Here is a 15,311-nt window from a genome sequence, read left to right on the forward strand (position 1 = left end):
TATAAATTTGAACAAAGATTTAACTGTTTTGATGGCTTGAATATTATACCCCTGTGACGCACGACACGCTAGGTACCTATGTAATGAAATTGTACAATGGTTGGGAAATGGGTATAGGGGAGTCGTAAAAAATATTGTTGCATAGGAAAAGTTGTTTTTTTTTTTATTTGAAAGTTATACTATTAACTGGTAGATACTTAATCTGTAATTAACAGTTTTATAGTGAAAAGTTTTCATAAGCTTTATGAATCTCATAGAGACTTCAAAAAAGATATAGTTTTTGACAAAAAAAAATCGAAATTGATAGTTTTAATCTTTTATTAATGATATTAACAGTTTTTCGAAATATTGCAAACTAAAGTTTAATAATAAGCCAGATGGACAAGACCATGCTGAGGCCAAAAATAGGGTTATATTCTTAAAGAATCTAAAAATGTGTCATTTGTTTTTACTAATATTCACACCAGTGTCATTATTGACACTAGTTTAGTCCTATAACTAATGTTGACTGTTGCTGACATTGTTGTTAATAGTTGTGTTTATTCTGCCGGCCGGTGACACTGGCCTCAATACTAGTTTTTACACTTGGTCGATACTAGCGTAGACAGTGCTGAAAATGTCAGAAGATCAATAGTTGTTATATGAAAAAGACAAGGAGACAAAACAGAGCCTTGAGGGACACCTAGGTTTATTTTGTTTTCAAAATTTCTAACTTGAACTCCTCTAGTAACACTTGCATTAACGATTTTATATATGCAAAATGATTCGTTAGATAAACAATTAGATAGTCGCCAGCTCTATTAAATAAAAGGAACATTTTGAATGAAGAAGCATTTTTTTCGAGATTGGGCCTTGCTGGTAGCAGATATTACCCTAGTTACAAGCTTTAGGTCGGAAAGTAGGAAGTTTTTGGGAGTTTATTCACTTTTATGCTTGGAATGAAAGGCTTGGCTAAATCGTTGATGGAAAGTATAGTTCCCAGGATTTGCACGGAGTAGCTAACTATGTAGTTCGATGTATGGTATTTGTTATGAAGAATCAAATTAATTCGTCAAAAATGTACTAATAATGCTGGTTGGTCTGTAAGATTTCTGAAAAGAAACTGGGCTGTCAAAACCATTGACAAGTACACTTCGGTGTTAATCTGATTACATAATCAAAATTTGAAGCAATTATAAAAATTTAAGGCTTTCGAAATAAATGCTCTTATATGAGTTGCAAAACACGAACTTTAGATTTGCAACATGACCGTCTATTTCCAATGCTCGTGGGGAGACATTTAGTATCTGTGAATGGGTCTCAAATTACTTCTAGGTTAAGTACCTTGTGAACTGCTACTGTAAATTTCGAATTTTCTAGTAAAAATTTCACTCTTTCAGTATCAACTTGCTGGTTCGAAGCGTTAGAAATACCCTAGAGAACTGCATAAGAGTTAATAAATTTTTTGTAAGAAATCTTTCTTTAAGCATCAACTCTGAGAGTTTTCAGCTGTTGTGAACACGGTTGCCGTTATGGTAGAATCCTACCAAATTTGGTAGGTTTTTTTGGCTTTGGTAGGTTGGTAGGTTTAAACTCGATTTGGTAGGTTTTTTTAAGTCACCTAAAAATACTTACTATTTTAAAGTTTTTAGAATGACTATTAAACGCTTCAATCTCAAGTCAGTCAATTACATTTATTTAATTTCATTCTTATAGATTACAAAATCTGTTTCTAAAAGTTGCAATTTCAATGCATTAGTAAGAAAAAATAATGTAGCTTCAAAACTTCAATTATAAGTTCATCCAAATAACGTCAGAAATTGACCAAAATTTGCATTTCTAACTGATGAACCTTGTGGTACCAAAACTAATTTTGGAGGAGAGGTCACTACAACTTTTAATTTCATTCCATCACTCCGCTTTAAAAAAAAAATTCAGAACTTCAGATCTTTGAAATACCAATTTTAAGTTTTGAAATGACAAAAGCAACGAAATTTTCTGAAGACCATCAGAAAATCTTCGTAATGTTTTTTTTTATCAAAAACTAGAAATTAACCTTTTTTTCTTCGTTTTAATTCATTTTTATTCTCTGGAATTAAAAATTTTTTTTTTCTTCGTTTTGCTTCATTTTTATTCTCTGCAATTCTAGCAAAAAGTGGCCTTTAAAGTTGTAATGTACATACCTTAAATGTAGTTACCGTTTTGGAATTTTGAATCATTTTATCAGTTAAAAACAAAAATTAGAGATTTGGTAGGTTTTTATATAATTTGGTAGGATTTCTGGGGAATTTTGGTAGGAATTTTTTTTCACCAGTGGCAACCGTGGTTGTGAAATAATTTTATTCCAATTAAATTTTGGCGAAAACGAATCAGAATCAGAACAGATGTGTTGGTTTTTCTCCACAAATCCATTGATTGCTGAATTAAACTAAGCAGCTTGCGAGTTGTCAGTAAAATGTTTCCACAGTTTTAAGCTCTGCCTATTTTTCCTATTTTTGTTCAAAAAAACATGAACAGTTTTCGGAAACCCTCGTCCATTATTTAACAGCTTTTGTTTGAAAAAGAATTTGCATTGTGTGAGTGAGTTCTCAGTATAGAAAAAGTTCTTACAGATATCAGACACAGAAATGGTACAAGTTTGGAGCTTTGAACAAATCTTCACTGTTAATTTATAGCTTCACAAATGCACCAAGAAGTTCCTGGAAGAATGAAAATATTCGGACTATCAACTGATTCACTTGCATTTTTTGTCACTGACTATATTAATGTTTCTATGTTAGGTAGAAGTTAGTTGGATGGTTGATTAGAATTCATCTTTGAACACCGGATTAGAAATTTTGTGCGGTATCAAGTGTCCCTCAAAATGAGTTCCAAATGCTAGTTGTTTGTCATGTAGGTACCTATAATGTTTCTCCATTTTTGGGAACAATCACTTCAGCGATGGTGTTATTGACTGAAGCCGATGAAGGTTTTGTTGAGAAGTTTGAGATAGAGCTTCTTTAAAGATTTAAAGAAGTAAAATTTGAGTTTCACTTTTTAAGACTCATAAATCCCTAACTTAAAGATACCGTTGGTCATACAATTTTTGATACTAGCATTGCTGAACTGATTTTGGCGAAGATATTTTTCCCCACAAACGTGGCCTTTACTGTGTGATGTATTGCTTTGTTTTATTAGTTCCAAAATGTCACATTGACCTAAGATTCAAAATATACCTACTTAGTTTAAAAATCTCTAATATTTCCTTTTTAATTAAACATTACTACAAAATTGAAAATGCCTTCTCCTTACTACCACTTCCATACGTGAGTATCCTTTTTAGAGACTTATAATCCTTATTTAATTCTTTCATTTGAATAAAGAGGTCATTTCAAATGCTTACCTTTGTACACAAATGTACCTTAACAAAATAAATCTCCTTAAAGTTATATCAAAACCATTTAAAATATACATACAATTCTTAATCCGTTTTTAATTACTAGAAATTATGTTTTTTGAATTTTCATTATACAAAACTAATACCTAGTTTCTCTTATAGAATATTCAATTTATTCAAGAAAAAGGTTATATAAAAATTCAAATCCAATTTAACGTTACAAAATATAAGCAAAACCGAAGAAGGACCAACCAACAACAACAAAAAAAATAAAGGAAACACAATCTTTAGCCTTTATAAATAACATATTCCTTGCACACATATTTAAATAGAATAACAAAACACAATGTGTGTGAAGTTTCAACAATGTAATCGTAACATAAACATTTGTTATAGATAAAATTCTATTAAATTGTAATAAATCACCAACCAAAGACTTATACAAAATATATTCAATTACCTAAATACCTACCAAAAATGTTATTTCAGAGAGTTTATACCAAAGACAACAACAACACTTATACAAAAAAAAAAAGCATACAAAAAATTAACCCCACAAAACATCAAGGAAATTAAGTTTCAATCTAATATTTATTCATGCAAATGTAATTTATTTCTATCCGGTCTACTGTACTAAACAACAATTAATACTAAACACAATGTTCTGCCTACTTCAACTTATTAAAGAACAAATTTTCAGAAAACCAATTTATTAAAGGCATCCTTCTGCAACAATATCTTTCAAATTCATTTCTACTCTTAACTAAACCAAAAACACAAAAGGAAACACACACAATTTTACGCACTATAAATGTCATGTCCTTGAGAGATGAAGAACATAAACAAAAACTCCTTACACCTGCAAAATAGAATTAAATTAAATGAAAATGAAATACAATTTTCTCTAACAAAACACAATTTATTTATATATATAAAATATATATTTATATAATCTTCTATAAAATAATAATTGGCCAAAAGACAAGCATATTCATTAATTCACGACTTTATTATCCTTGACCATTGACCATCCTTGTTTTAAAATGGAATCTTATATACAAGATTATTCTATTTTCATTTCCCCCACCCTTCTTACACACCATATTCTCAAAAAATAATAAATATTTAAATCATCTTGTTTGCATGTGTTCATCCTTCTTTTAATAAAAATAAAAAATAAAATAATTTATCTTATTTGCCCTCAAAAAAAAAAAAAAAAAATATTTTTTAACAATAAATAAAAAAAAAAAAAATAAATTGAATCCTGAATGATTAAAAAAATTTAAACAAAAAATCCTTAAACAAAAATATAAAAAATTAGTTGCGGAGAAGGACGAGTGATGTCACCAGATGCCAAAGGTTGTATGGATCGCAATGAATGTTTGGATCTTCCATGTTTAAACGGTGCCACTTGTATTAATTTGGAACCAAGATTACGTTATCGTTGCATCTGTCCCGATGGATATTGGGGCGAAAATTGTGAACTCGTTCAAGAGGGTCAAACGTTAAAATTGAGCATGGGTGCTCTAGCAGCAATACTTGTTTGCTTATTAATTATATTAAGTGAGCAAAAATCATATACTTTTTTGTAGATATAATTTTTTTTAAAGTATATGCGACGACGCTCCTTGGGGATATATGTACCTACATTTTTTTTTGTCTAGAAAAAAAAAACATATTTTTTTTCGTTAATTTTTAATGTCTGCTTGAAAAGTTATGCTCATTTAGTGTTTTTAAAAAAGTTCACTGATAGAGTGACATTCACCATGTTGTTTGTATGTTTTGGATGAGCTTTGTGCAACGAAAATCGAAATTGGCTTTAATAAAAAGAGATGGTAGGAGGCGTTATTTGGTTTCTTCAGTTTAATTTTTTTTTAATTTATTTTCTAAACTGATTTTAATTAAAAGTTGGTTTGAATCAAAAAAAGGGAAAGGTAGAAAATTCTTAAAAATGATAGGTAGGTATTTAAAAAAAAAATTAAAATTTTTTGCTCAAAAATATAGGAGGACCAAAACTTAACATCGATTTGAATGTTTACGCAGTTTTGTAAATAACTATGATACAAATAATAATGTTGCCTTACTGGCCCTAATTGCACTTGGTCTTTCTCAGTTCACAGTCACTGAAGAAATTTTTGAAAATATATTCTTACTTTTTTAGCTTTGAGTAGTTGGAAAACGCACCTTGGGTAAAACTCGCACTGATTTTAAAAGCAGTGTTTTCTGAAATCAATGTTTTCTCAGAAGTTTCCAGGTTCTGTGATGGTAAAAAAAAAAAGGTTATTTCTTAACAAAAAGTACGTCACTCGCTGTATGACATATTCTTGAGATATTCTACTAACCATTGTTCCTTCAATTTTATTCTATTGAAAAAGTGTATCTTAGAAATACTTACTCTCAATAGCGTTCACCAGCCCCCAGACTATTCCAAATTATGCATTTTTCCAGAAATATTGGTGTCTCCAAAAGATCATCGACTTAAGTTCAAAGTGCTGCAATATAGCCCATTCGTATATTATTTGATTCTAACAGCTCAACATAACCTTTCGGTAAAACAGTGAATCGAATGCCTGTTGATTTTTAATTAGCTGAAATTTCTAACTAGCCAAAGACATTCAATTTAGAAAAAAAGGGCGAATATAAATTCAGTTATGTGTAGGGTATGAAATCGATAAATTTTTGATCTTTTCTCACCTGAAAGTATGCAATTTTTTTTAAGTAATGAATTGAATAATAAATTTGCTTCAAAGGCAACAAGTTTGATTTACATATTTACTGAGCCTTATCGATAAATGTTGTTTTTTCTAGAGGCAGAATGCAGAATGACCAAAATTTCATGAAATTTAATACTAAAAATAATTCCAAAGTGCGTCGAATATTGGCGTTTTTATGGTAAATCGTTGCTGATTTATCAGCCACACAAAGAGTTCTGAAAAGTAGCCCAAATTACACGAAAGAGGAGGCCAGTTCACAGGTCCATTTCTTGGGTTAGCCGGTCACCAAACGTTTGGCTCAGCAATTTGATAGTTGCAAGCGCTGTATTGATTATTGCACCATCTTGTTGAAACCATTTCTGCTTTAAATGATTTGCAATGATATGGGGAATACAAAATCATTACTCATTTGTCTGTAGCGTTCGCCATTCACTGTTATTTTGACACCAGTTTCCGATTTCAAGACAAATAACTTCTTCTGCATGTGTGGTGAACAGTGATTTTTTAGGGATGTAAAGGAGTGTCTAACTAGACTTCACGAAGTGCTCCATAGAACTCGAATTTTGAAAATTTATTTTTTGATTTTATTACATTAGGATTTCCTTCTCAAAAGTGTACAACTAAATAATGTATAATAGTGGAGTAACTAAAGCTCAAAAATTGGCAATATTAGGGAACCCGGCCGAACAGCTTAGATTTTGATAATCTTTTTTTTTCAAACGTCGGTAATTAAAAATACTTTAAAGTCTATAGATTAAAAATTGCCGGTGTTGCCGTTTTGATTTTTTAAATTTAATTGAAGATTTTTGTGAACAAAAACAAATTTTTTTCAAAAATTTTTCTTAAATTTCATAAATTAATTGATGCCAAAAGATTGTCTAGGAAATTCAAGGAAAAAAAATATATTGGAGTGAGGGACAATCTTCCATAGTTCAAGCGATAGATGCAATTTTCTTATTAATTGACTTCAAACACAAAAAAAAAATATTTGAACACAACGGCAACACCTACAATATTCAAATATACATTTTTTAAAAGCTAGAAGCTTAGTCATATATGTAAAATTAAAATTAAGTTAATTGAATGAACGACTTTTGAAAGAATGGTAATTGAACTCAGATTTTTGAAAAAAAAAAATTATTGAAAAAATTTTAACATGTCGTTTTTTAAACTTGGTCGTAATATAAAATGCATTTATTTTCAAATTTTTTTGGCCGCATTTATTATGATTTCAAATTATAAATGGAAATGTCAATATGTATTACGGTTCATGAAAAAAATTAAAAAGTATTTCATTTTCGAAGAATTTTTTTTAATAAAAGTTTTGAAAAAAAATGTAACTTATTTTTTTTTTTAAAGTTCAACATCTAAACATAAAATTATTTTTTATTCATTTAATAACCCTTACTGTTGAAAGTTAAATAGCAAAAATTTAAAGTTCCTATTTACCACAGTCTTTGAGAAAATTAATTATTTCAATGCAAAAATTCAGTTTTAATAAAAAAAACCATTGAAATTGAAGTAATTTTTCATTTTTTTTTTTTCAAAAGTGTGATATATTTTACCTTTTTTGCTTCCAAATTCAACTGATAATATTTATGGCCAAAAATTTTTTTTAAATAAATTCATATTTTATTAGAAAAAGTTTGGAAAAAAGTCATTTTAAATTTTTCTAATAACATTTTTTTTTTTTAATTCTGAGTTTGAGGACCATTTTTTCAAAAAGTCTTGATTAAATTTAGTGGATTTAAATTTAAGAGATAAGAATGAGCTTCTGGCTTTTTAAAAATGTATTTTAAAATATTGTAGGTGTTGCCGTTGTTTTCAAAATATTTGTTTTGTGTTTGAGGTCAGAATGTTAGAAAATTGCATTTATCGCTTAAACGATGGAAGATTGTCCCCTACTGCCTTTTATATATTTTCCTTAAATTACCTAGAGAATCTTTTGCTATCATTTGTTTTATGAAATTTAAGCAAAAAAAATGGTTTTGTTAAAAAAAAAATTAATTTTAATTTAAAAAAACAATACGGCAACACCGGCAATTTTTAATCTATAGACTTTAAAGTATTTTTAAATACCTACGTTTGAAAAAAAAAATCGTCAATATCAGAGCTGTTCGGCCGGGTTCCCTAATAACACTGGTCAACAAGGTTTTTGTTACAGACACCAAGATATACTTTTCTATAGGTTTTTTGGGTGCTGAGCTTGAATCCGAAGTCAGAACAATTCTACCACATCACGTTTTTGAGATAATCCCGTTAGAAAATCAAAAATGCCGCTTTTTTACCAGTTTTCGAGATTATTTCTTAGCTTTTGGTTATTTGTTTTAAATAAATTTGTAACGGTTTCTAATAGAACTAAATCTTGTCTTTCTAAATCCGTTTAAATCTTTTAAAAATCTCTTATCTTCTTTGAGAAATCTGAAATTGAAATCAACGTGTTTGGTATATCTCATATTTATTTGCTTTAAATAGTAAATCTCGAAATGTTCTTTGCCAATCGCTTTCAAATTTTGACACAACGTTTCATTTACATTCCAGTAAGTTCTTATCTTGTTTTTAACAAGAAAAAAATTATATTTTTCTCACTAGTAATTATTTGGTATAAGTATCTGACACTGTCACGCTTTGATGTATCTCACTGCGATTCACCACCTTCGCAAATATAAAAACTTGAAAGATTCTAAATGGAACGTTGTGTCAAAATTTGAAAGCGATTGGCAAAGAACTTTTCGAGATTCGCTATTAAAAGTAAATAAACATGAGATATACCAAACACGTTGATTTCAATTTCAGATTTCTCAAAGAAGATAAGAGATTTTTAAAAGATTTAAACGGATTTAGAAAGACAAGATTTAGTTCTATTAGAAACCGTTACAAATTTATTTAAAACAAATAACCAAAAGCTAAGAAATAATCTCGAAAACTGGTAAAAAGCGGCATTTTCGATTTTTTTAATGGGATTATCTCAAAAACGTGATGTGATAGAATTTTTTTGACTTCGGATTTGAGCTCAGCACACCAAAATCCTATAGAAAAGTATACCTTGGTTTCTGTAACAAAAAAAAAGTTTAATTTTGTTGACCAGTGTAATTTGCTTTAGTTACTCTACTATAAATAGTATTTACAGTCAAACATAATTGAACGAAATAAATTTCTAAATATATCTACATAATTTTTGCGCACTCATAACTTTATATTCTTAAGTTGCAGAAATATCGAAAATTTTCTAGCGGTGAAACAACAGAAAATAAGCTGCTGAATTTCAGTCAAATATGATACAAAAAAAAAATAAAAATACGTATGTTTTTGATGCATTACGCATGTATTACAATTAACTTAGAAATGTAGTAAACACCTTTTAGAGAACTGAACATGCTTTAATGAAAAACAACAAAGATGAATGAGCAATGTTTTGTGCAAAATCTACCAAGCAACTATTTTTCTCTGTTTACTATCAGCAGATCGAACTCTATAACAATCGTTTTCGAAAAACTTACCATTATTTTCAGACTATTGAATATCAATTATTTCGAAAAATATTAGTTTTCCACTTAAGACTTAGCTACATAAAGCAAAAAAATTATATAGTAGGTATACCTACAAAAGTTAGATTTTCAGCGTTATTTTATGATAGTTTGTCTGGCTTCAAATCTTAAAAAATAAAAACCAAAACAAAGATTATGGTTTCGGAAACAATATTTATTGTCTTTTTACTTTACTTTTGTACTTTAATACAAAATTAATACTGCAATAAAATAATGTAACAAATTAAGCTAGAGTCTATTGTAATTTAACCCTACTTACTGTTCAGTTCAAAATATGTAATTGAAAGAACTCTTTCCTTGTTAAAAAAAAATTTGTTCAAAAAAAACTTAATTGCAGCTTTATCTGTTTTTTTTTTTAATTTAAAGGCATAAGGAAATAGATAAAAAGAAGAAAATAACAATCAAAATAAAAATTCCACTAAAATATCGCCCTATCCAAGTCTCTTTAAAAAAGCCAATTATACAAAGTATCGTCCATAACATACAAGCCCCCATTTTGCTATAAACACACCATCAAATAAATATCGTTTTATGAATGTATTTTGTTTTTTTTTTTATTATTCTTTCTAAACGTTAACTGTTAATAATTTAGATGTTCCCTGTTTTTGCATGCTTTCAGCAAATTCAAACATAAAATTCATTTATCTTTTTCATTGTATATCTACAAAAAAAAAAAAATTATTTCAATATTTTTTCATAAATGTTTAGAAAAAAAAACATTTCTTTTTTATGCAAAAATCTTATTTATTTTTTTATACTCCAATTCTCATGTTCATTTTCGTATAAATGTAATCTTTCATTATTCTAAAAGCCAATCAAAAAGAAAAATAATAATAAATAAATAAAAATGCTAGAGAGAATAATATCAATGTCATTAAAAATAATAAATAAGTTACATAGGAAGCTTATCCATTATTTTAAAAAGAAAATTCAAAGAATAAAAAAAAAGGCTGAAAAGAAATATAACAAAAGGTACGTACATTATTATCAAAAAAAAAAAAAACTTTAAGGTTCAAACAAAGCTATATCAAAAAGTCGAAGTGTTATTATTTCCCATGGAGAAAAAGTCCTTTATTTTTGAAGGAAAAAGTAAAAATTAAAAAAAAAAAAAAAAACGAAATACATTACGGTCGTCGTCGTGGTAGTTGTATATTCTTTAAAAATGGATGAACAATTGAATAATTGAATAGAAGTGTCCTTTTGAAAGAAACCAACAATACGGACAAAAAAAAAAATATAAAACAACCTGACCATCATTGAAAATTGTCATTTGGTCAGGACTAAAAATTGTCGTCTTCTTCGTTGTCGTCATCGTTGTCGTCATCGTCTGTGTGCTTCCACACCAATTCTTTTGTTGATTTTAATTGAAAATTATTTCATAACTTTTCTTAACTATTTTTTAAGGTCTTATTTTCGTTTTATTTTTTTTTTTTATATTTTATTTTGTTGACTTATTATTTTAGAAAAGTTCGTTCTTGATTTTTTTTTTCAATTTTTTCATTTCCATTGTTTGGAAATCACAGGTTTTTTCTATATCTTTCTGTCTTCCCCTATTTTTAACTATTTTCTGTCTTCTCTTATAAATTTCTATGTAAGTTTCACTTCTCTATGATTTTTCATGTCATTTTCTTCGTTAAGCATTCATATACAGAAAATAAAAAAAAACAAATGTCTTACTCCTTCCCTAGAAAAACAGGGTGTCCAAGTTTGTGATACAAAGGTTACGCGTAACCCTTGAAAAAATAACCTTCGCTTAAAATTATATTAAACCTTAAGGACGAAATAGAAATCATTAATCAAGTGAAGAATTTTCTCAAGTGTGCAGGATTTAGTCACTTAAGGTAATCGTTAAGTACACAAACCGAAGCCTTTTCTTAAGTTTTTAGCTTATTAATTAAAAAGTGGGAAATTCTGGACTTTATTCTTCTCAAGATTTCAATTGTAACGCTACTTACTTGCTTAGGACTTTTAGAATATTTCATTCAGAAATGTGTGTGTGTTCAATTTTATCAATGGTGCTTGGAATTTATCCGCATAAGCCCAATTACCGTGTTCATTCAACACAAGCAAAATGTTTGTCCAATTTGGAGGTTTTGATGTCATAAGATCCATTTTGTGGCATAAAAGCCTTGTCATAATAGTTTTTTCGTTAAAGGATTGATACCAAGTTATTCGATTAAATGCACTTCTATGCATCATCAATTTAAAATTGATTGAGTGTACTTTCTAGTCAAAAAATCTGTTTTTCAAGAATAAAAAAATTGGAACGAATAAAGATTTCAAGTCCTTATAAGAGTGAGCAAAATAATTTTGAATAGCTAAAACATCCAAGGACTGGAAAGGATATTTTTGTCATTTTTTATTCTTTAGGTATAATTTTGGGATAAGTGAGATCAAACATTTAAATTGAGCAACAACTTTACACAACTTTGCCAAAAAGCAGAACTTTAGAGTTTAAAGTATGTTCTGATGTACCTTTAAGATTACTGGACCATATTGCGAGTCGTATTTGATGTAAAAAATGTACCCAAGCACTGTGGCAGCTCAAATTTCGCACTAATTTTCTTTGCTAAGATAACTTCAAATCCGAAATACAAGAATCAAGAATGATGTTAGCCAAAACTATCCAACTTTCCTATAATCCGTATTGCTATTTGGTGTCGATAAAGCATTATGATCGTAACCGAGAAACCCACAGTAATTTTGTACTGTGTGCATTGTGCATAGTCAGTACATTATCAGAATTTCTTTGGAATTTCCGAAAAACCAAAGCCCAATGACCTTCACTTAAAGCAAATAATTCGGCCACGTTTAAATGTCTCACTTGACATCAATTTTACATAACAAAGACACTTTTTTCAATTTCTCACGTGGGAGAATTTTTTGAAAAACACGGCAGGACTTGTCCAGACAGCAGGGTTAACCGTTACGACTATTGAATTTAAAAAAATGTATGACGTCATTAACTTCAAGAATTTCAAGATGTCTTTAAAACGTAACGATATAGATTTTTTATTTCGGATTTGAATTAAGAATATTAATCCATTTTGGTTCAACAAAGAAATAAATTTTTCGTTTTATTAAACATTGTAATTTTTATTGTTTCATGTTTTTTAATCTTTAATTTAAAACATATAGCAACAAATTAAAAAAAAAAAAAAAAAAAAAACAATTTTTTATGAAAATAAATGGGAAAATTTTCAAAACTGTTCTAATTTAAATAAAAATCCAAAATTAGCCTATTAAAATTTCTAAAAGTTAGCTTTACTAATTTGGCACTATTTGGACTTTGTTAAAAAAAATTGAATTCCATTGAATATGACCAGTTACATCTTATCCCACATTTAACACCTTTTTGACATCAATTTTGTTAAATTTTTAGCTTATATTATTTTGGAAAAGAAAATTCTATTTAAACGTTTATTCTGTCCGCCATCCCTCATTTTTAATATTTCATGCCTATTTGGCAGCTCAACGTACGGCTTTGGAAGTGACAAAATTCACTAATTAATCGAATGCTTTAAACAATAATTTCCTAAAAAATTTTAGTCATCTACAATTTTTAAAGGTATTGCTAGTTTTACATGAATGAAATTCAAATTTTATGTTTTCGTCTCCAAAATTAAAGTAAAAAACACAACCGTGTTTTTTTCATTCCACCTAAAAAAAGTTTTTCACGTGAAAATCACAAATCCTTTCAACTCTATTGAAATGAAAAACTCAAAATTTTAAATTAAGTGTTCTCAATGTTTGCAACTTTTAATCTTCCTAAAAATTGTTTTGATTTCAAACTTTTTTTGAAAGCTGAATCCACTTTATTAAAGACCCCCATTAAAAATAATAAATCTGTCAAATCACATTCAAATTTTAAAATTTCCTGTTTGTTAATGGAGACTTTAAATTTAATGGAGTGTGAATAAATTGGGTCTAATAGTCTTTTAGTAATTAGTTTCCTTGTTAGAAACAAATCCCTTTTAATATTTTTGATATAATACTTGGACACCCTGTCATTTTACTTAAACAAACATAAAAAAAAAACCTCTAGAATGTAACGAACAAAAAAGCAAACCAAAAAAAAAAAAATCTAAACAAAAATGCAAAACAAAAAAAACTCTATGATACCAATTCATAACAATTTAGATGTCCGGCTGGTTACAAAATTTCTGGCAGCCAATGCATAAACGATAACGAATGCTTACTATTTCCTTGTCGCAACGGTGGCCGATGTCGTGATCACAATCCACCAAAAAAATACGAATGTATATGTCCGATGGGCTTCACCGGAATGCATTGTGAATTGGAACTCCTAGCATCTGGAGTGTTGACACCATCTCGTGATTTTATAATAGCACTTGTTCTATGTTCCAGTACTTTAATACGTGAGTAAATTTATAATTTTATTTTGTTTTTATGTTTTTCCAAAAAATTGTTTTTTTTTTTTTTTTTAGTTTTAATTTAAAATTAAATTTAAATTAATTTATTAATTTGGTGTGCGTAATTTTTGTTTTAATTTAGTTTTAAAAGTAATCATATAACAATAAATATTTTATTGTTTTTGATAAAAAAAAAAAAGGTAAGTACCTAAAGTTTATGCAATAATAAAAAATAATATATATATAAATTTTATTAATTATATTGCTAACTGGTTTATAGTATAAAAACGCTTTTTATTTATTAAAAAAAAAAAAAAAAATATTCAAAATAAAATTGATGGGGTAAGTAAATTAAACTCAAATTTTCTAAGGTATAAAAAAAACAAACTAAAAAGGCTTACAAACAAACTTGCAATAATTTCTGTCCCAAAAACATAGTTTTTAAAAGTGTTTCTAACCTAATTATAACTCACCACTTTATCTCTAAATTAAGTATTTCTCAACTTTTATCCAAAATCTTGACATAATTCTATTTATCAGTCACCCCAACATCTTCAAAAACCCCAAAAACTATATTAACACCTTCTTGATACCCTTAAGCTACATTTTATGACTTTATTCTAGAATAATTTTTATTTTATTGCAGCTTAGACTGTCGTCTGAGGGCTTTTCAGCTTTTTTCCTTTACCATTTTCTGATTGCCCTCAAATTAATATCTAACACTTTAAGATTATTCCTTTCAACTGGAATTGCCAAGCAAAAGAATCATATAAAATAACCCTGCAGGACTTCTAGGATAGAAAAAGGTTTTCCATCATTTTATTATGTACTTCTATGAACTCCTTAAGAAATAAATATGGGTCAGGTTGTGGTCAGGATATAATACGAAAAAAAAACTCTTACTCTCATAAAATGCCTTCTATAAAAATTATAGTCTCGTTTTATATTTTTTTTAAGCGAATTTCACCCACGCAAGTAGGTTAGCCAATCTTATTTCCTTTTTTTTTCCTTTTAACAAAAAAAAATAATATCAAAACCGGAACCAGCAAAAAAAAAGGAAGAAATAAATGCATACCGAACATCTTCCCATATAACAATAAATTCCAAGAGATCCTTGCAAATAACAATAAAAAAAAAATTGTAATAAAATTTTAAAACCCGTGACATTTTCACTTCCAGGCTTTCGTTTTCTTTTTCTTATGTTTTTTTTTTCGCTTTAAAAAAAACCTTGTGTATAGCTTTTTTTTTTTAAGTGTGTACAAGTAGTCGAAGCAGTTTCAAGAAATATCCATCCTCTCGTTGTGGTTCGTTTCGTTTATAT

The 15,311-nt window shown here is 28.2% G+C and overlaps 1 protein-coding gene across 2 annotated transcripts in view; it reads left to right on the top strand.

Annotated features, from left to right (window-relative positions):
• Positions 1 to 15,311, top strand: part of LOC129905841 (neural-cadherin) — a 269,076-nt gene that overhangs the window by 238,742 nt on the left and 15,023 nt on the right. For both annotated transcript variants that reach the window (XM_055981443.1, XM_055981442.1), the window contains exon 9: positions 4,677 to 4,918. In XM_055981443.1, coding sequence (XP_055837418.1) covers positions 4,677 to 4,918 — 242 coding nt within the window. The remainder of the gene's footprint in view (positions 1 to 4,676; positions 4,919 to 15,311) is intronic.

The sequence above is a fragment of the Episyrphus balteatus genome, chromosome 1 (genome assembly GCF_945859705.1).
Source record: "Episyrphus balteatus chromosome 1, idEpiBalt1.1, whole genome shotgun sequence".
NCBI lineage: Eukaryota > Metazoa > Arthropoda > Insecta > Diptera > Syrphidae > Episyrphus > Episyrphus balteatus.